The 20,894-nt window shown below is 33.4% G+C and overlaps 2 protein-coding genes across 3 annotated transcripts; both read right to left on the reverse strand.

Annotated features, from left to right (window-relative positions):
• Positions 1-1,288: 1,288 nt before the first annotated feature.
• Positions 1,289-15,673, reverse strand: ckn (CRK like proto-oncogene, adaptor protein). 2 transcript variants are annotated; one of them, XM_018518371.1, is made up of 7 exons: positions 15,205-15,673; positions 7,093-7,371; positions 5,999-6,322; positions 5,063-5,400; positions 4,544-4,930; positions 2,725-3,186; positions 1,289-2,296 (listed from the first exon to the last, which is right to left on the reverse strand). In XM_018518371.1, the coding sequence occupies exons 1-7, from the start codon at positions 15,218-15,220 to the stop codon at positions 2,039-2,041; spliced, it is 2,064 nt and encodes a 687-aa protein (XP_018373873.1). In that variant the 5' UTR covers positions 15,221-15,673; the 3' UTR covers positions 1,289-2,038. The 2 variants fall into 2 exon arrangements, with proteins under 2 accessions (XP_018373873.1, XP_018373872.1); XM_018518370.1 differs by lacking the exon at positions 15,205-15,673 and adding an exon at positions 10,238-10,713.
• A 458-nt stretch (positions 15,674-16,131) lies between these two features.
• LOC108768040 (chromosome partition protein Smc) lies at positions 16,132-20,749 on the reverse strand. Its single transcript, XM_018518255.1, has 6 exons — positions 20,628-20,749; positions 19,476-20,199; positions 18,801-18,974; positions 18,540-18,674; positions 17,385-17,519; positions 16,132-16,239 (listed from the first exon to the last, which is right to left on the reverse strand). Exons 2-6 carry the CDS (start codon positions 19,926-19,928, stop codon positions 16,207-16,209), a joined length of 930 nt encoding a protein of 309 aa, XP_018373757.1. The 5' UTR covers positions 19,929-20,199; positions 20,628-20,749; the 3' UTR covers positions 16,132-16,206.
• Between the last annotated feature and the right edge of the window lie 145 nt (positions 20,750-20,894).

The following is a 20,894-nucleotide window of genomic DNA, read 5'->3' on the forward strand; positions in this document are numbered from 1 at the left end:
CCGAATTTGATCGAGGTCGATAAAATAGATTTTGTTAAAGATCTTTTAACAACAAATTGTCAGAAATCTGATTTTTGAGTGTTTTAATTGGTCCGCCATTTTTTCTCATATCGAAGAAGGGGCAGCTTCAGCACAAGCACCAACGAGATATACTATTAAAGACCATCAGCTCTGAACAATTTTCATGAATTCAATGGAGCCCGCGGGGTTAATTGAAGAACGATGACATTACCGACAATTAATAAAAATTTCCGAAATTAAAGTTAAATTGCATGGTAGAAATGGGCATAAAAGTATCGTGTAAACGTAATCAATGACAAATTGATGGAAGAGAAAATTAAAGAGAACAGACGATTTATCATTAAGTTTTTTTCCCTGTATTTTCCAGAAATTTCATAGGCGGCAACTTTCTATGACGAAGGGATACAACGCCTGGTGCCCCGCTATAAGTCATCAACAACAATGGTAATTATGTAGCGGAATAGTAAGGTGTGTACTTTAAAAAGCAATAAAAAATTTTCTGCAAGTATAGACTTGGTTTTTTTTAATAGGCCATCGGAACTTATTTTCTGGTTAACCCTCGTATAAATAGTACATTGTAAAAGAAATTTCTTGCAAAATACATCCAGATCGCAGAACATACTAGTAACATACATTTTCGGAAGATCATTTCGAGTCTTATCTCAAAAGTGTCTCCACAGCTACTTTGATTTAATACATATGAATACTTTCCACTGCTTCACATATCTAGGTGTGTCATATAATAATAGTAAGTTATATTTCTAAATTAATTAGTACAGATAATAATACAAAGTGTTAATTAGCATACACTACTTATATTTCTGTACTAAACCATATTACCTTGAAAGTCTAAGTATACGATTGATAACATTTCTTAAAACTCTTGTTAACGAATTATATCCTGTGACTTTCTAAAAAATCATACAAAAGCTTATAAATTCATACAAGATGCAGCTGTTAACTCTTTATTCTTCATCATTGTAACAATTTCTCTATGAATATGTCTCTAACATTCGGGACTGTTTTATTTGGGTGATAGAACACAACTATCTTTCCTTGCCTCTTGCTCTTTTACGAAGTCAACTATGAGAAAATTTTCGATTTCTATCGTATTATCAATTTCAGGAAGGACGGAAATGGAAAAATCAATTGGAATGTACGTATATTAACGAAAATCAAATTTTATAGAGAAAAGGAGTTAGATTTGATTAATTACAAATTTGTTACAGATATAAAAAGATTTTATACAGAAAACACATGTGTTCTTTTCGAATTGTTTGCAATACGATCTGTAGTACAAATTATAATTATACAAATATATTTATATTTGTTAATATTTTTTTCCCTTCCCCCTCTCCTTGCTACGTCAGTATTTCATATTTGTTTGAATACTTTGGGTTGCCCTAATTTATATAGAATAGAGCAACACGTATTGTATTATCACTCATTTGTAATATTGTCCATTGTAAAAAAGGCTAATAAAAAGGAATATTATAGAATTACTCCAAAAAGAAGTAGAAAAAGATTGTGCAATACCAGTATAGATGTAATACCACAGCTGCGTTTGGAAATTTGCTGGCACATTCAAAATGTTTCTATGCAAAAGTATAAAGTATTTTTGTCCCAATAAAGAACCGAAAAAAATTAAAGCAAAACATAAATCACGCGAAAATAGATGTATTTTGGATATTCATTAATCTGTACAATACGAAACAATAGTTTCATTCGATTTCGAATGACGTAATTTATTTTCTTTTTGGAATAAAAGATTCTGTTCTTTTTGCAACGAAGACATAGATTTATATTGGTAAATATTTCCGTCTTTGTGGATCTTAGAATTCGAGATATTCGATTCTTAACACGATTCTATCAGTTTATTTCGTCATGAATTGTATTCACTTGTATCTATAATTGTGTACACGTTGCACTAATCAAGTTTATTTATTTCATGTATCAAAGCCTGCATTTCTATGGCAACTTTAGTTAGATAGAAAAGTGCAAACGAAGGCAGTGACGATTATGAGTTCAGGCCTTGGCGTTTCTCTTCTTCGAGCATTGCATCGAGCTCATCTGTAAGATTGGCAAGCATATTCCCAATGTCGTTCAAAACATCCGCAGGTTCTCCGCCATTGGAATGATGATTGACTATATGACCACTTATACTACTGTTAGGACCACCCGCTATATATTCTTGTGCTCGGTTGGCCCTTTGTTTTATCGTACCGGCATTCTCATTGGCAAACGGCAACGAATCTGATTCTGTACTGGAACTTGACTGTAAATATAAAAATAAAACAAATGTACTAATATATACATTAATGAATCGAAAAGAACTGAACTAAGCCTATAAAAATTTAAATATTGCGGGATTCTCTAAACGTTTTATCGACAATTGTCACTATCGTTAACTAGCGATAACCAATGAAGATAAATTTCTTACAATATTTTCTTGAAAGTACTAAGTAAATATTTCCTTATTGTAAATAAGTATTTACTGAAAAGGTAAACATATATTATTTGATGTAAGTATTAATTTCTTTTTTAATAAATATTTATTTATAATAGAAAAATATTTACTTAATACTATTTAAAAAAATATTATTTAGATTTAGAAATTTTTTTTTTAGTGTATATATATATATATATATTAAAAAGCGCAAAAAAATTAAATAGATATAGTAAAAACTTTCAAAATTAACGTACTTTAAAACTAGCATCTGATCCGTTGCGATGTTGCAGGGCGAGAGATGCAATTAACTCATGTTCTTCGTTAATGTTAACGCTAACGCTACCCCAAGAACGTGACATGGAAGAAGACGGTCGATTTAATTGCGGTGGTGTGGAAGATACTGACGTAGGCACCGGCGTAGGCGCCGGTGGTGGCGGCGATGGATGATGAAGCAAATGTTGATGATGATGAATAAGATGATCGTCACATGAAGCGGTTGGCACCGGCCCGCTGCAGTCTATCACGACGTCACCGATCACCGAGCCACCAACAGCGATTACGGAAGAACTAGTTGTATCTCTAGAGCTTTGTCGCCTTGGAGGTGACGGAGGACACCGTTTTGGAAGATGTGGACTACTTTCTAGTCCATATGTTAATTGATACTTGTTATTCAAGTCTCTCGGCAAAGATTTATATTGACCTGGTGTTGCAGTGATCTAAAATTACATACATATATCACGACTAAAATTAAAACTATGTCTAAAACAAGCTATATCTAAAACAAGCCATGTTGTAAATTTTTGCACTTTAGCTGATTCTTTTTCAAACATATTGCGAGATTTCATTAAACTAATTTACATTTTTTATTCAGTTATACTGCAAATTGATTACAAATATATGGCTAGATCTTCAATATCATAAATTATACATTGTTATTGTATATTCACAGACATGATTAGTACTTTTCTTAAAATATGCATAATCTTCTGATTAATTGTTTAATTCATTTATTGAAAAATTAAAAGCATTTCAAACTAAAGTAAATATTTACATAAAGTCAGCTTTTTCAAAATTCAATGACCTTGACATATGTTGTCAAGGTCACTATTTTAAGTGATCTCTAACAGGTTTAGCCATCGCTCGTTGTTATTTTTGTTAATAATAAAAGTTATTAACAAAAAAAAGTTTAAAATATATCGTCTTATTTCTGCTATATACAATATTAAAATCCCAAACTATTCCAACCTTGCGTAATGACTCCACGCAAAGCGAGGTCCACCCTACAAAACGAGAGAGAGAGAGAGAGAGGAGTTACGGGAGAGGTAATATGAACCTCGCTTCGCGTGGAAAGTCGGACAATCCTAGGCAGGGAGGGAGATGGGCTGGACCTCGCCCATCTTTGAATTAGATCAACTACTTGTTATGCGCGAAACACGTGACGTGATAATACGCGCGTATCAGAGGTTGCCATTCATAGACGGTCTACTATAGAGTTCTGTATATAAAAGAAATATCGAACTCCCACTAGAGTTCGAATCCCCACCGTCACTTCCAGCACCGCCATATTTGGACCGTTCCAATGTCGTAATCTCTTTAATATAAACATTATTCCGTATTCCGTTAACGTGAGATCTCTAAGCAGAGGAGGTGGGGTGAAACTCGCTTCACATGGAAAGTTGTGCGCCCCTAAGTAGGGGGGGGGGAGGAGGGGGATGGTACTCGTTTCATGTGGATAACGCATAACACGTAATGCATAAGAAAATGTACCAATTAAAGTCCTTCGTTTCCTTCCTTTTCATGAAATAAAGAACTCTGATTGAATTTCGTATGCCTGGTGTTATAAGTTATGCAAGAGTTTATTGCTCCCTGCTTAATTCACACAGGCAGCACTTTTACGTAAGGAAATGTGAGGAGTCAATAAAGTGTAATATATAAAAGTCTTTATGTACCGTATATACATGCACAGATACATTATTGACATAATGTAGCTTGGATTAAAACCATCAAATCAGCACATAAATTTTTCTCGTCCATCTATTTTTGCTTCAAGCATATCCATACAATCGAACATACCTTGGCTACAGGTCGTGGACGAACGAGACAATGTCTTGGTCGTGGAAGAGTGCCTCCACCAGCATCTACAACGGAAACATCATTCGTGGGTGTAAGATCACCATCTTCAAAACTGCGTGGACGCCAATCGAGGGATTGTGGATGCGACGTTGGAGCTGGTGATGGAGGATAACCAAGAGGCGCATCCTCTAGACTTTCTAAAGATTTTCCTCGAGAGCTAGTACGGCCAACTGTATTGTAATCAGTTGGAAACGCGGCGTACATACTTTTCCAAGTAACATCAGAAGTAGTATCGCTTCCACCTCTTTGAAAAGATCTAAGTACAGGCGAAGAACAATTTTCATCAGGTGATGGTAAATCAGGTCCACTTCGTTGAATAACAACGTCCTAAAAAATCATAAATTATACAGTAATTTATTATTGCATGGCATTGTTAATGTATTGATCAAAATAATTAGGAGATTTTATTTCCAACTAAATTCGATATTGATGAGAAAAAATAGAAAATTTATAATTTACCTGCGTATGCCCAGGATGTGGCGGTAGGCGCGCAAGATCAAGTGGTTGTATACGCTTGCCAGCGCGAATATCTTTAACTCTTTTAATTGCTAACAATAATTTTTTCTGATGTCCTAACCGTACTATACCAATGTCTTCAAGATCCTCCCAAGTGAGAGTTGTCACGTCTTCGACGGATCGCATACCCTGTTGATGAAGAGCACCAAGATATTCCTCAAGTCTGAGAAGCCTGAGCCATTCTTCGAGCGATCCAGGCACATGTTCTGGTAAACCATCTCCTATATTTAAATTATCTATTTCCGCTTTTAGTCGTTTCCTATGATTAGGTTTTTTGATACCTATAATATAATGTATAAAAAAATGTATATTTGTTTAAATCCAGCCACCTCTCCGCCGTCTCGAGAGAGCGAGACGGAGCGTAAATAACAAAGGATAGACTCTAGAATTTAGGTCTGTCCAAGCGCCGAAAAGTGAAGCCGAGAGAGCCCGTCTCTCAATCTATAATCATAGTTGCCGTCTTTTATTTTGCCTATCATTCTCTGCCTGTGACATCCTATGATGGAAGTAATACTTTCCCCATGGTGGCACCCATAAGAATGCTATACCGATCTTCTGCAGGCATCCTTGTTTCTTATTATAGAAAATATGAATGTTCTTCTATACAGCACAGAAGTTTGTAGCAATATTGCTGCAATATGTTGCAATGTTGCATTTCAACGATGTTTAGACAGACCTGAATCAGGCGGAGCGCTGGTGTCTATCCTTTTGTTATTTACGCTTCGTCTCGCTCTATCGAAACGATAGAAATGTGAAAGTGTTTCGGCTTATGAGCCGAGTTTTAGACAGGCCTATTGTAACTAATCTATGAGTAATACTTATAAACTAGAGAGAGATAAACAATACTTAGATTAGACTCGTTATTACAATGTGCTCTACCTATAGCCGTGAGATCCTCCGGTGTCATACGCGTTATAGTTGCAAGGTCATAACCTGCGGAAGCGAACAAAGGAAAGTATTCCTCGAATTGAAGTTCAGTTAACCAAGCGTGAACGACGTCAAGATCTGTCGGTCGATCAGGATGACTCCCGAGTGAACTAATAGAGCATCTAGGAGACGAGGCAAGAGCACCGGGCCCTCTAAGTCCTAAGTGATATCCAGACGCTCTTCCAGAATCCAATGACGCCGTAGAATGTCTAGAACCGGAACCTGATCCGGAACTACCAGGACTGTCTCTACCAGGACTCTGGGTCATATCAATACCTAAGAAATATCAAAACATTCGTATTTTACAATTATAATATTTGTAGTACTTTGAAATTAATATTATAAAGAATGTGATACGAATTTTTAGGCCGGCGAGAATAGATTTAATTAAATAAAAAAGAAATCATATTTGGTTGCCATATCGCCGAAACCTTTTTCAATCTTAAAATACATAAGAAAATTCTCAGAATAGTAATATTACTTACTAAATTGTACAAACAATTTAATAATTTTTGTATGCTAAAAAGCATCTCTTACAAAAATATTAGTTGTCATATATGTAATCTTCATATAAGATAGATAAAACAGAAATAAAGCTAAAATGCGAGCGAATTTTTACCTTGATAAGATTTGTTTCCGATAAATTTAGCTTCCATGATGGAAGGATATTATCTTTTTCCAAGGATATTATTCTTTCACCATAGATTTAGCTATCTAAGAATCGATTATTCAAACAATCAATCAGTTACTTTTTAGTTTTGAGGTCGATATACGCTCGTGGCAATTAAACAATCAGCGTGCGCACCACAAGAGTATATGAGAAGTGTAACACAGGCCAGAGGCCTAACATAAGAAGAGGTCGACAGGAATGACGGACAAGATTATCTGCACCTTAATTACACTATAGTCGAAAAGCGTCGATTTACAATTACACCTATTTATAATCGATTTTTAAAACAAATACTCTATCATGTCCATCCCTATTTTACACTCTTCGCGTTAGAAAAGAATTAGTCTAATAATATAACTTGACATATAATTCGCACCTTGATCTTCGGCGTGGGCATACTTGCCAATCACCGGCGGGAAGGTGAAGCCCGAATGTGTAAAAATAGGTCCTGGACTTTTTCCAGATGGCACCACGTAGGAACCATCGTCTGTCGTACCTCCGGGGCCGCTTCCAGAGAGGAAGCAATTATCCTCGCTGCTAGCATATCCAGCCGAGCCGAAAGAGGAACCGGAATGTCGAAACACATCTGGTACAGCTGGTGGAGCTACTTTCTTTGCTTGAGTCACGGCTTTGGATGGCCGACTCATACCGCCAACTATAAGAAACAGAAAAAAAAATTTAATCCATTGCTGCATGATATTTCATAGATTACATATTTTTTCAGTTTTTCTACATTTATATGTATAACTGATATGTATAATATATTTGATTTTTTTGCCCTGAGACATATGCAGAATATCTATACTGCTCTGTGTGTGTGTAAGTCCTACTGATAATGAATTAGTAAAACAGACAATTTTAGGATCTCCCAGCCATAATCAAATAATTAAGCCATAATCAAATAACTTCGTATAACCGCGGCTTCTGGGTACTGCTCTTCTTATATCCAAAGTGCGCAAGACCTATTATACTTCCATCATGAATCGTACCTAGTGTGTGCCAGTTGTGCAATATACTCATAATCATTGTAGAAGACCATGCTCGTGATCAGCGCCCGGCGGGTGCCTAGTCTGTTTGTGACAGACGAAGACAGCTGAGAGGAATTTCTGCTTTCTCTAAAGGTTTTGAGTTAGGCTGCGTTCAGAAACATTACCCGGGTGCCCCCGTGTATCATCTTATCCTTGTTTAACATTGGATGAATAATAAGGATAAAACGATACACAGGGGCTCTCGAATGATGTTTCCAAACGCAGCCTTAGTTTTACCAATCGACAAAATCTGAAAGAGATCTTCCCGCCTTCTGGGCAGAAGATGGATGAAGGATTCGCGGGTGGAAATGCAGAGTCAGTGCAGATTTTAAACAATATCTCTTGGGAGGAGATAATAAAAATATTCTTGGATAACGATTATGCAAGAAAACGGTCACGCGAAGACACGAGCAGAAATTTATCGGACCAGACATTAACGAGCAAGAATTCAAAGATGACGGAGTTACCGAGCAAAAACAGACAGTATACGTGCAAAGAAAGAGAGTAGTAAGGCCTCTGAAAAAAAAACGAGTAAGAAAGGTTTGCGTCCTATCCCAGAGAAAAAAACGAAGAATAATAAAGAAGAGAATCAGAGCTCAGATTCCGAATCGAATATGAACCACTCATCGTCTGAGGAGACTTACGATAAGTACAACCGTCCGTCTTTTTTTTGTACTGATTAAAAATGTAGATAGTCGCAAGGAAGAAAGATCTCTATCGATTCTAGAAATCTTTGGGAAGCTAAGTAACCTAGAGAGAAAAACTGCTCTAAAGTACAAAGTCATGACTTATCACTCTAGAAACACGTGGAAACTTAGTTTCGACGCAATCAATAGCGTCCTAATCAATAAATATCTGAAAGAACTAGGTTTTAAGGCATTTAACCCGAAATACATGCTGTTCAGAAGAGGCGTGATACAAGGAGTGCCGACGTTAAGATGGAAAAAATAATTGAGGAAGCTAACCAATACGATAACAAATGGAAAGTTGCCTCGGTGTTCAGGCTAAAAAAGGACCGAGGAACTGGTAAATAGATGGATTCTCAATATATTTGTCTGGAATTCAAAGGAAAAGATATCCCTGAATAGTCATACTTTTTGAGAATGGTGATACGGGTATCAGTTTTTCATTCCTTATGTTAGATGGTGCTTGAAATGTGGACTCTTAGGCCATATCAACAAAGTGTGTGACAGGGACGAGACCTGCCTTGACTGTAGCGGAAACTATAAGATTATGAAGGGCAGAGAAACCTTGCAGAGAAGCTAAAAGATGCGTGCAATGGAAAGCTCATAGTATATTAGATACATCGCGTTCAGTATACAAGAAAGCAGCGGAGATCTTACGATTGATGGCAAATGAAACCATGTCTTATCCAGAAGTGTCAAGATTGGTAAATAAAACATGGCGCAATGCTAATACCCAAAAGCCTGCTCTGGCGGACCAAAATTGGAATATGGGAAGAGAAACCTTTTCTTCAGTATTACAGAGGAGAAATCTGATACCTTCACCCAGGGAAGTAGCTGCAGCAATCGAAAGCAAGAAGTTTAGCTGGAGAAGAGGGTTAGATATAGGACTCGTGGATTCAAAGCTGAAGCTGAGAAAGCTAGTGGAGATGATTTCAGATGAGGATCGATTAATCGATAGAATATTGATTACTGTGGAGTTACAATGTAATTTATATAACAACGTGAAATTTTTAGAATTAGACTTAAACTCTAATTAAAACACTATTGTTCTATGAAAATTTATGTATATGCGTGAGATATTGATATAGTATTAATATATAAACATATGTCAATGTGTCGCATTTTATCGATAAAACAATAATCTCGCCGAAGTTTGGGCTTTACTTTAGGATCTCCAGGCATATGGAAGAAATCATAATCAAGAACAATAAAGTCAATGTGTCGCATTTTATCGATAAAACAATAATCTCGTCGAAGTTTGGGCTTTACTTTAGGATCTCCAGGCATATGGAAGAAATCATAATCAAGAACAATAATGCTGTCACATTCATTAATAAAAAGTTATCAAATAAGACATCAAGATCCCACGGAAATTAAGCAACAAAGATTATAGTACTCAAATACGTATAAGCATAACTTGCTAAATGTTATTTAAAATTAGGATTCGAAACCAAACGGTTGTTCTCTAACAGATTCTTCGTCACTTGATAATTGCTCGTAAATTTCGTCTCAGTTATACGTATTAACAGTCCTTGTTGCTTAATTATTGATGTCTTACTTAATAACTTTTTATCAATAAATGTAATATCATTAGATTTTTTGTCTTGAACTACGCGATTGCTTTCATGTTCTCGATGTTTTCTCAAGATAAGCGATACACTCGATTCTGCTTAAATAGCCCTATAATATGGAATATGTATAATTTGTATATCTCGGAACATCTTTATATTAGCCAAAAACTTAATATCCTCAATATCCTTTAAGATTTGGTTATATCTTGTATAATATAAAATATCCGCACACTTACGGTATAAGAGATTTTTCCAACTGCCATAAATGGCTTTGATGCATTTGTTCAGGGACGTACTTGGCAACACTGTTGTTTCACGCGCGCGCAGATTGCCTTCGGAGCAACTTCTAAACAGGTTTTGGTTCGTACCAATCTTACTCATGGTTATTTCATGTAAATATAATTTTGCCATTAAATTTTCTGGAATACCATGAGGAAGCCAGATTTCTACAGCGGGATCGCAAAAACTCTTATAGGTAGATGATAACTGTTTCGAGGACTTTTGTAGAAAACGTTTCCCAGGTGGCAAGGGGGGAGGACCCAGACAGTTCGTTATGGAAGTGATCGCCATTTGTAATATACTGAAATTTGTTTCAAATCGTTTCGCACAAATGTAAATGGCTTTTTAAAATTATAACGCGTAATTATCACATGAATTAAATCAATTTAGTGATATTATATTAATTTCCTTTCATATATCTCCACAATTGCACTTATCGATATCTGATATTTATGAATCAATGATTACATAAGCCAAACTAGTGTATTCTTTGACTTCACGCAAAAAATTATTTTGTTTTATTAAAATTCACTGTAGTACGAGATATTTTTTATCATATTGAAGTGATTTGTTTCACTTAATTAGACTTGTTTAATATTATTAGAATTATTGTGAGAATTAAATCTTAATTTAAACTTGACAAACTGTCACTATACAAAAGACTGAACAGAAACACTTGTTTAAACATTACTAGGAAATTTACTAATAATATTCTCATATAAAACAAATTATTCACACAGTATAGCAGAAATATTAACAAGTTTAATCACTTTTTAATAGAACAATAATTTCGTTTAAAAATCAGCACTTGTTAAAAAATCAGGTTAGCCTACAAAAATTTGAGAAAGCACAATAACAGATCAAATTCAATTGGACAGCTCGCTCGTCAACAGTCTTGTAAAGGAAAATCACAGTGACAGTTCCAAATACAACTATTGGAAAGTGCGTTTTAGATAAGCGCAGGCGCACATACGGTTCGATGAAACGGCACATTGATGGCAAATACGAATGGAGATTGAAGGTGGGTGAACAAGTTTCAGAACGGCGTGGGCTGTGATTCTGCTAGAGTATGAATGGATAGTATGAAAAGTATAGTCTGTGAATCGACGATATATAAAAGTATTAAAAGAACGTATTGAATGAGTAGAAGACTAAATTATTTGACGTGACGGAGAAAAAAGCATCTCATTGATTTACTTGACAAGTTTTGTGCAATAAATGGTACGTAGTTCACAATTTGCAGAAAATAACGCGCATTTTTTCTCATTAATAATGGCCAGTGAAACATTTTTTTTTCTAGAATGCGTTTCAAAGAAATATTCCAAGAAACAAAAAAATTAATTTAAAATATTCTCATTGTACTTTTAAGTTGAAACTAAAAGAATTGTGAATTAGTTTAATGTACTGCAATTTCAACACAGGTTTTAGCTTTTAATGATCTAATCTACTTTCTAAATTAATTGATAATAAAATTAATCTCATGTACATATGAAATAAAGTTAGATTATTTTAACAATTTTCTGTAGCATCAACTTTTTTCAAAATATTATTAAAATAAAATATTCTTTATTTTATTTTAATATTTTTGTTTTGCGTTATTTTTTAAGCCCTCTATATATCAAGGTGAAGTTTATGGGGGGCGGGCTTCCCCATCTCCATATTTACCTTATTTAAAAAAAATTTCAAGGGAATGCTGGGGCCTGTTTTTACCGATAAAACTAGCGTTTTTGATGTTTTCGTTCCTGTCGAATTTCTTCGTAGTGTTTTCATAGAAAAATTTCAAGGGAATGCTGGAGCCTGTTTTTACCGATAAAACTAGCGTTTTTGATGTTTTCGTTCCTGTCGAATTTCTTCGTAGTGTTTTCATAGAACAAAAATTCCTTTTCCATGATTAAAATGTACATGCTAATATAATTTTCGCTGGTGTATTTTGTGTTCAAAGCTGGAAAAAAATAAAAAATTACAGATTTCTTTATCCATTTTAACTTTAACGTTGGTCGCCATACTTGTGAGATAAAAATGGATATAAAGAAATCTGTAATTTTTTTTTCTAACTTTGAACACAAAATACACCAGCGACAAGTACATTGGTATGTACATTTTAATCGTAGAAAAGGAATTTTTATTCTGTGAAAACACTACGAAGAAATTCGACAGAAACAAAAATATCAAAAACGCGTTTTATCAGTATAATACAGGAGGCTCCAGCATCCCCTTAACAGGATTCAAACTCTTGTCAACTGGAAGAAAAAGTATAACCGTGTGCCTCAGTTTGCTTTGTTACGTTGCTTTCTTACTTACCGACACTCAGTTCTAATAGCTATCGTATAGCAGATCAGACACCCAACAACAATTTTTTCAGAATTTCAGAAACAAAATCCTTTCACCCAAATCCTTTTATAGTATTAGTGATACACTTAACCTCCCACTTTGAATGATTTATGGCTTATTCCATTTGACAGTTTACAATCCTAGCTATCTTATTAATACTTTTTCTATACTTAATAAAAATAATATATTATAAATATATTCCTATTTGTCAATAAATAAACTTATACATACAGTAGTGTAAAAATGCTACATCTGAAAGAATGTAAAATGGTTGTGTAATATATAATCGTGAAAATTACTTGATTAAAAAATGTTTATATAGAGTGATTATACAGAACAAATGTAACAAACTTTGACAAATTGTTCGGAAGATCATTCTGAATAAAAAATTGTTACTATTGTCAATATTTATGTAGTTACAAAAGTTCTAAGCTTTTGCTGCTAGTAAAATCACACATTAGATGAGAAGTCACTTCTGAGGAATCAAAATAAAACAAAAGAATATGAAACATCAGTCAATGGATAATTTCTTCAAAGAATTATTGATACGTCAAATGAATTCGTATGAATAATGTACTATATCGTATACATCATTCCTTAATTCCTTAATTCATCAATGCAATGCATATATTCAAGTTTAAGAAGTATCGTAAATAAATAATTGCAGACAACAAAAAATGCCTAAAATCAAGTCATAAGACGTTTTTTGCGTCTAAAAGATGACTTAAAAACGTCTTATGTCAATTTTGGATTTTGTGTTGTTTGGGATATTTGCATATTTTCTGTTTCTCTTGTTTTGTTTTGATTTCTCGAAGATCACTTCCTATCAAGCATATGATTTTACTATAATAGGAAAATTAAAAAATTTTTGTAATTATATAAGTATTATATAAGTATTATCTAAGTTTATATAACATTTTTTTCTCGAAATTATCTTCTAACCAATTTGTTTGTCCCCGTACTCGTTCTTAATCACCTTGTATGTTAACAAACATACAAAAATCATAATTTTATTAAAAATATTGTTTTCAACTTAAAAAGATGTAATTAGATAAATATACAAAACAAAAAACAAAGAATAATAAAACATATTTGCAATTGAAACGGTTAAGAAGAAAAGAATTTTACTTTGAAAAAATAGCTAAACCCTTTTCAATTTCATTTTATGATATATTTAATATTTTTAATTTAATTAAGTTCAAAGTATACTGTGTGTATAAATGTAATATTATATAGATATATATGTATAAAAAATATTCCAAAATAAATTTGTCCATAAATTCTTCATCACATAAACAATTAGACAGAATGTACAAAAAAAGAACCATTCAGCATTTATATGGCACAGATATTTCCATACTTCATAACAAAACACTTTATTGGCAATCAGTTATAACTGTGTAATCATTAAGTAACATGTAGATTACTAATCTCTGATTTATGACAACTGACTGATTGCTGATGAAATCTTTTGTTATGAAATATGTATGGAAATTAAATGATAACATTTAAAACGTGTGGTTTAAACACTGAGGTAAACATCGCATGCGACACGTAAAAACCAATAAATCATTCATGATGCTAATATATAAAAATGTTTATCTCAGAAGCGGTTGAGCTTTCAACCTATATTCACGAAGGTTTTATTTTACTCAATATGATGTGTATTATCTATCACAAATGCTGAATAGTTTTTTGTTAAGTCGGAATCAGGCTATGCATTGAAGAATGAGATTAAAGATTGAAATATGACCAATGAAGACAAAGGAATTTTAACTCCTATCGTTTTGATTGGTCACAAATTTTAATCTTTTAAATTTTCAATCTCAACTTTCAATGCGTAGTCTGATTCCAGCCTAACCCTGCACATCCAAATAAAATAAGAAAACTTTAATATACATTAAAATTAAAATATACTAATAAGAAGGTTTAACTAATATAATTAATTATAATTTATTTGGCGTTATCTTTTAGCATTATTATTTTTGTAGTACATCTACATAAATGTATTTAAAAAATATAATTGTACATTTTTTAATATTCTTTGCTAATCAATTTTATATACTAAAATATATTCCCAAAAATAAATAATTTATATTTAATTACCTTTAAACTTTTCAGTTTGAAAATTAAAATATAAAATTCTGCAAAATTTTTAGTTAATTCTTATAATAATATTAATTCTACTTGACATATCAAGAAACATAATTATCTTTGATAAAAAATAAATTCTTAAATTACTTACTAACGAAAGAGCATCTAAATTAATATGATACTATTACACAGAATCGATCAGATAACAAAGTATTTCGCTTCGACATAAGATTATAGAAACATAACAGTACATAACAGCCAGCGTGCACACATGCAATGCGCCACGCATGTACACATTCACACATGCACAAAGCATATGTAAAGATATGACCGAGCAATGTAACATAATCGATCTCGGTACGAAGACGCGAAAGTCGAGAAGAATCATTCTCAACGAGAACAAGGACAAGGCGAATATCGTTCGGCGAAAAGGGGCAAAGAGGGCCGAGAAGTGAATGCGAGGACGTAACATTTGGCAGCAATCGTGACGATGGCTTACCGCTAATGCGTCTCATGGCGGCTCACGACGAGGCTCGCGCTCAAGATCCTTCGAGCTGTATACTGCGCCGCCGTCGTAACGCGAACGATAGATCCTCGCGCGCAACGTAAACAACATACCACGCGGATTGGGCTCCGATGTATCATCTACACCGTACACACGTCGTTTCTGCAGCGCGTCGAGGCGCTCGCGCCATTGCTCACGCGAATACCACTCTTCAGTGCTCTTCAGTGACCCCAGCCGAAGTCGTCAGAAGCGTATATCAACGTACGTCCCAACATTTCCAACGCGTTTACGCGACGCGCGATCACACGCGAGGTGCTCACGCTGCGCTTCGATTTCGCTCCAAGATTTACTTTGTACTCTTCGACCACGAAACTACACCGGACAAAAAAAAACAACACAAAACCTCTAATGAACACTCGTATGACCTGCGCACGACATAACGATGCGGCGACCAGCAGCGACGGGTGACCAGACACGCGACACTGCAGTACGCTTTCTCGCAGTGCCGATTAATGTTTAAAACCGCCGCTAGGGTGTATGAGCAGTCGATAATCACCAATGATGTATATGGAGATAAGAACTAAAGAGATATGTTATCAATAAATCCAAATAATTTTTTTACATTTTGTTAAAAAATAATTAAACCGCAGCAAAAAGAGAGTAGGGTTATTTATAATATTAACAAACAACAAATTTTCAGTCTACAGTATTTATTTCAAAAATATCTATTAAGAGGATACACATTGCGGAACATTTTAATGCTAAAAACAGATGAATGAAAAATTCTTTTTAAATATGAGAAACTTAGATCGCAGTACGGAGACGATATTTCCATTTTGAACAACTATATAAATATGTTTTATTTATTTACATATTTCTAAATCTTATTAATCTTAAATAATTTTAAGGCTAAAATATTTAGAACAATATCTTTATTTTGTTGATTACGCCTTATGTCGCTGTTTGATAACGTAATATGTAGTTCACGTTTTATTTTCAATCAAGGTTCTGCAATCGCTCCAGCATTCCCTTAAGATCAAATATTCTAAGATTTCTATTCTAATAACTTCACAAAGTCTTCACTTATGTAACAAAGGAAGAAGGGATAAAACGGACCTCTTAAGCGGAAATAACTATACATTTTTTATTGACAAAAAATTAATGAAATTTAACATGAAGAAACGTTAAAATGTTCATTACAAGATCATAATGTTAAATTTTTTCAAATCTTGCAAAAGTTTCTATTTTATTAAGATTTTTGTAAAATTTAATTTGATTTGTTTTACCCATAGGTGGGATAAAATGGACTATCCAATGGAGTAAAATGAACCAAGTTTAAGTAATAAACTGATGGAATATGGAGACCGGGAAATAATTTAACTAATTAACTCTAAATCAGAACTATTTATCATTTATTAAATATTTTTTAGTAAAAAAAGAAATTAACTTAATATTAATATATTTGCGTGTGGGCGCAATAATCGAGCCCCGATTAATTTTTCTTATTAATTTTAATTTTTACGAGATATTTTATTAGCAAATAAAGCTTGATTATCTATTTTTATAGGATGAAACAAGTGAGCCTTTAATTTTATTGAGTACAAGTGTATAATTGGCATTCTGAGTAACTAGAGAAATGATTAAAAAACAAGAAGAAAAGTAGGTAAAATATTTCTCAAATATTAGAACAAATATATAAGTAGAAAAAATAAATAAATTCATTCATTTTACCCCACATGATAATATTTAATTTTAACATTAACGTTAATATTTTTATTTTTTTTATCCATATAAAAATTATTTTTTAAATGTGACTAATAAAATATTTCCAAATAATCAGAAACATGAAATTAAAAATAAATTTTTTTAATATTAAGTATGTGCAATTTTAGCTACTCAAAATGTAACACTAAGAAATTAGATCATGAAATCTACATATTTGGAAGAATTTGATATTTTTTTATAAATAATTCACAACAGTTTTATATTGTTTTGACGTAACTTTTTAATAATTAAAAAATATCAAAAAGAAAATTAATTTTATGTTTATTTAGCAAGTGGAGAATTACATAAGATTTAGTAATAAATGGACCATTTTACTCTGCGGTCCGCCTTATCCCACCTTTCCCTCTATATAAATAGAAGAAATTAATGATGTAATATACAATACGTACGTTTTGTTTTTTCAAATTATCTACGAGTAGCGTTTGTTTCCTAAATGCTTGATTCAATTTCCATCGCTGTTCTTCCAAATTTTTTATGGTTAACTCCTTATCTTCTTGCACTTTTCTAATTTGTTTTAACAATTCCTGCAAAGTGGATAAAATGTGTCAGATTTAAATTGTACAAGTTTAAAGGGATCCTAAAGTCTGTATTATCGACTAAAGCATATCATTTTTATATAACAATTACTTTTTCCTTTTTTAGTGATTCGAAAATCCTTTTTCAGGATTAAAGTGTATACATTAATACGTGTCTGTGAGGTGAAGTCTATGCTAAGAATAAAAAATTTCAAAATTGAGATCTTTATCATTTCTTAATCCAATATAACGCTCCAAAGCAAATGCTATCACGTCGTAACAACATTTGCTTTATATAAAAGCTATGCAATCGATCTATATTTATGAAATTGTGGTCCACAGACTAGTAGTTTGTATGAAGAAACAATATGGAGTTCTTAAAATTGAACTTAGACGTCTAATTAAAATGTTATTGTTATATGAAAATGTATGTGCGTGAAATATTAATGTAGTAAGATGTATATCAATTGCACACGAGCCACTTGCGCACAAGCTAATCACAGCGCTAGAAAAAAATTCTCTACACAGAAGTAGCTGTGATTAGCAGTGAGCAATTGTTACAGTGTGTAAGTGAACCCAATGTAGTAGTATGTAATGATGTGTCATTTGATGCTACGAATACTTTGAAGCATTTTCTGATTGGTCAATTAAAAGTTTTGAAGCATTTGTAGTATCAAATGGACCATACCTAATGACATATAAATCGTTTGTGTATAAGTGCTATATTTACAATATGACTAATCATCTTTAGGATCCCCTTAAAGGCATTTATTTGAAATACAGATGTCACGATGAAATTTGATAAAAATATAATGTTATCCAGCAAAAAAGATGACACAGTATAACACAGTGAATCATTTTATCTTTGTTTAACATTATTAACAGAGCTGTCAATATAGGCTGAAATACCTGTATACTTGGATACCCGGGTATATATAGAATGAGTATATTTTTATCAAGTTCCGTAGTAACGCCCGTGTATTTTAAATAATTATCGATTTAAACATACTTCAAATTACTTCATTATACCTTCTCTTTTATCTGGCTACATTTTAATTCATTTCGAAGTTTCTCGTTGCTATCTAGAGATTTATTTAATCTCACGTCAAGATTGGTTGACTGTTGATTTAATGTTCGTATCTCTTTTCTAAGATTTTCTAAGTCCTAAAAGAAAATATATTTAATAAGCTAGTGTAATTTTATATATAAGTATATAATATGTGTGTGTGTGTGTGTGTGTGTGTGCGCGCGCGCGCGTGTGTGTATGTAACAAAAAGAATGTAAATATACCTTCTTCAAAATAATATTTTCTTTACTCAAAGTTTGAGAGTCTGATAGTATATCTGAATTTATACGTTCCAACTTTGTAATTGTATCGTTTAAAGTTTCTATTTGATTGCGTAATTTAACTTGGACATCATCGAGTTTCTTCTTTTCCACTTCTAATTCTTTATAATAATCGCACTATATGTAAACAAAATTATTTTATAAAATAAAATGTTAAAATAGCCATTTTTTGCTTCTTAGAGCCACTTAAAAATTCGCCGATTTTGTAATCGGCCAATTAGTTCATTGGAATTAGCCAATTGCATTCATCATTTCGTTTGACAGTAGATGTGATTGGCCAATTCCAATGGACTAATCGGCCGATTACGACGAACTTAAAAGTAGCCCTCAGAGGCTGGATTAAAATCTTGCCACCGTATTGGCTGGGGGGGCACCGTATTGGCTGCAGTGCCAGCATCACAGCCAGTATGGTGACAAGATTATAATCCAGCTAGCAATCCAGCAGGAAAACGAGCATTGTGTGTCACCAGCTTGGGACTGCACACAATCAAGAAACATTCATCGCAAAGCAATTATTTATTTTAATTTTTTCGAACGCTATTTATGTATAACTGGTGCAAATATCAAGCAATAAAATAACAGTAATCTGTTAAGCGATAAAACAAGATAAGATATTACCTTATTATTATACTCTAGTTGCATTACTTCTAATTTATTATACAACATATCTATTTTGCCTTTGAGCAAAGTAATAACAGTTTTATTTTCCATGTTATTATCCTTTTTCGGAATCTCATTGTCATTGATACATTCTGATGGAATGTCAGAAACCTTAACTAATGTCTTTAACTGTTTATTTATCTTTGGTGTTACATCTTTTGAGTATATAATTTTTGCATCATTCACCACAAATTTTGGAAGCAATGGATTTACATCGCTAAATAAATTTTCGCCGGCATGAACATATTTGATTGAATCAACAGTCTTCATTACTTCATGTGCTTTTAGATGGAGATTATGATTCAATCTATGAAGTTCCTTTTCCTTTGCTAATATGTCATCAGACATGTTCCATGGGTAATTATTTAATTTACCTTTTTTCGGTTCAAATTTTGATGAAATGAAACTCATTCGAAGCGCTTTTCCACAACGCGAACAAATCTGGTAAAAAAAAACGTCTGCTCTGTGAGAAATTAACCGTAAAATTCACCAAAATTGAGGTTACAAAACTTGTTATATCATATAACGTAGCGAACTGCACAGTGCGCATACGTTGATTTTATAGATTTGTTCCATGGCGAAATCATGATGGAAGGAGATAGTTGAGATAGCTGAATAAAACAACTTGAGGGATGTGCAGTAGCCAATTTGATTACAGCCAATCGGAGAATCGATTGTGTATCTTGAAATAAGGTGAAAATTACAAAAATGAGAATATTCATTAGATATGGACCAATTAAATTATAGCTGCTTTCCATTTACACATAAAAACTGAGTCTGAAGTGAGCTGAGTAATTCATACTCAAATTAATGATGTCTACTTGTTTACTTTGGTAAAAAGTTGTCACGTAACGACATTGATAACATTAAGTTATACAGATTCATAACCTTACTTTTACAGTGAGTCTACGAAATTCGCTAAAGCACACGGTTTCGATTGTGCAGATTGTAGATAAAAATTCAGTTGAATCTCTTATTTGTCAGAATGCAGAACGAATGAAAAGGAACGCGCATTCTGAGTTACGACATCACAAATGAGATTTATCTAAGAATCAGTGTAAATGAAAAGCAATTTATGAAAGTTACGAATATTCTAATGAATCTGCTCACTTTTTTAATTTTCGAAATCACTTGGCAACAGTGATGCACATTGCACATTTGGCTCCCGGCACCACGGAACCCCCCCACCAAGCAGACACTTACTAGCACGGAGGCCACCGAGTTGACCATGGAGGATGGAGGTCGGCCGATTTCGCCGCTGCGCGAGAGCGAGCGAGACAGCGAGAGTGTCCGTTCTTCTCGTTCCAGTAACTTGTAAACACACAAGCGAGTATTAGAGCGAGAAGGACAGACGCTCTCTCTCTCTCGCTGTCTCGC

Source organism: Trachymyrmex cornetzi, unplaced genomic scaffold (assembly GCF_001594075.2).
Source record: "Trachymyrmex cornetzi isolate Tcor2-1 unplaced genomic scaffold, Tcor1.1 scaffold748, whole genome shotgun sequence".
In the NCBI taxonomy this organism is placed as follows: Eukaryota; Metazoa; Arthropoda; class Insecta; order Hymenoptera; family Formicidae; genus Trachymyrmex; species Trachymyrmex cornetzi.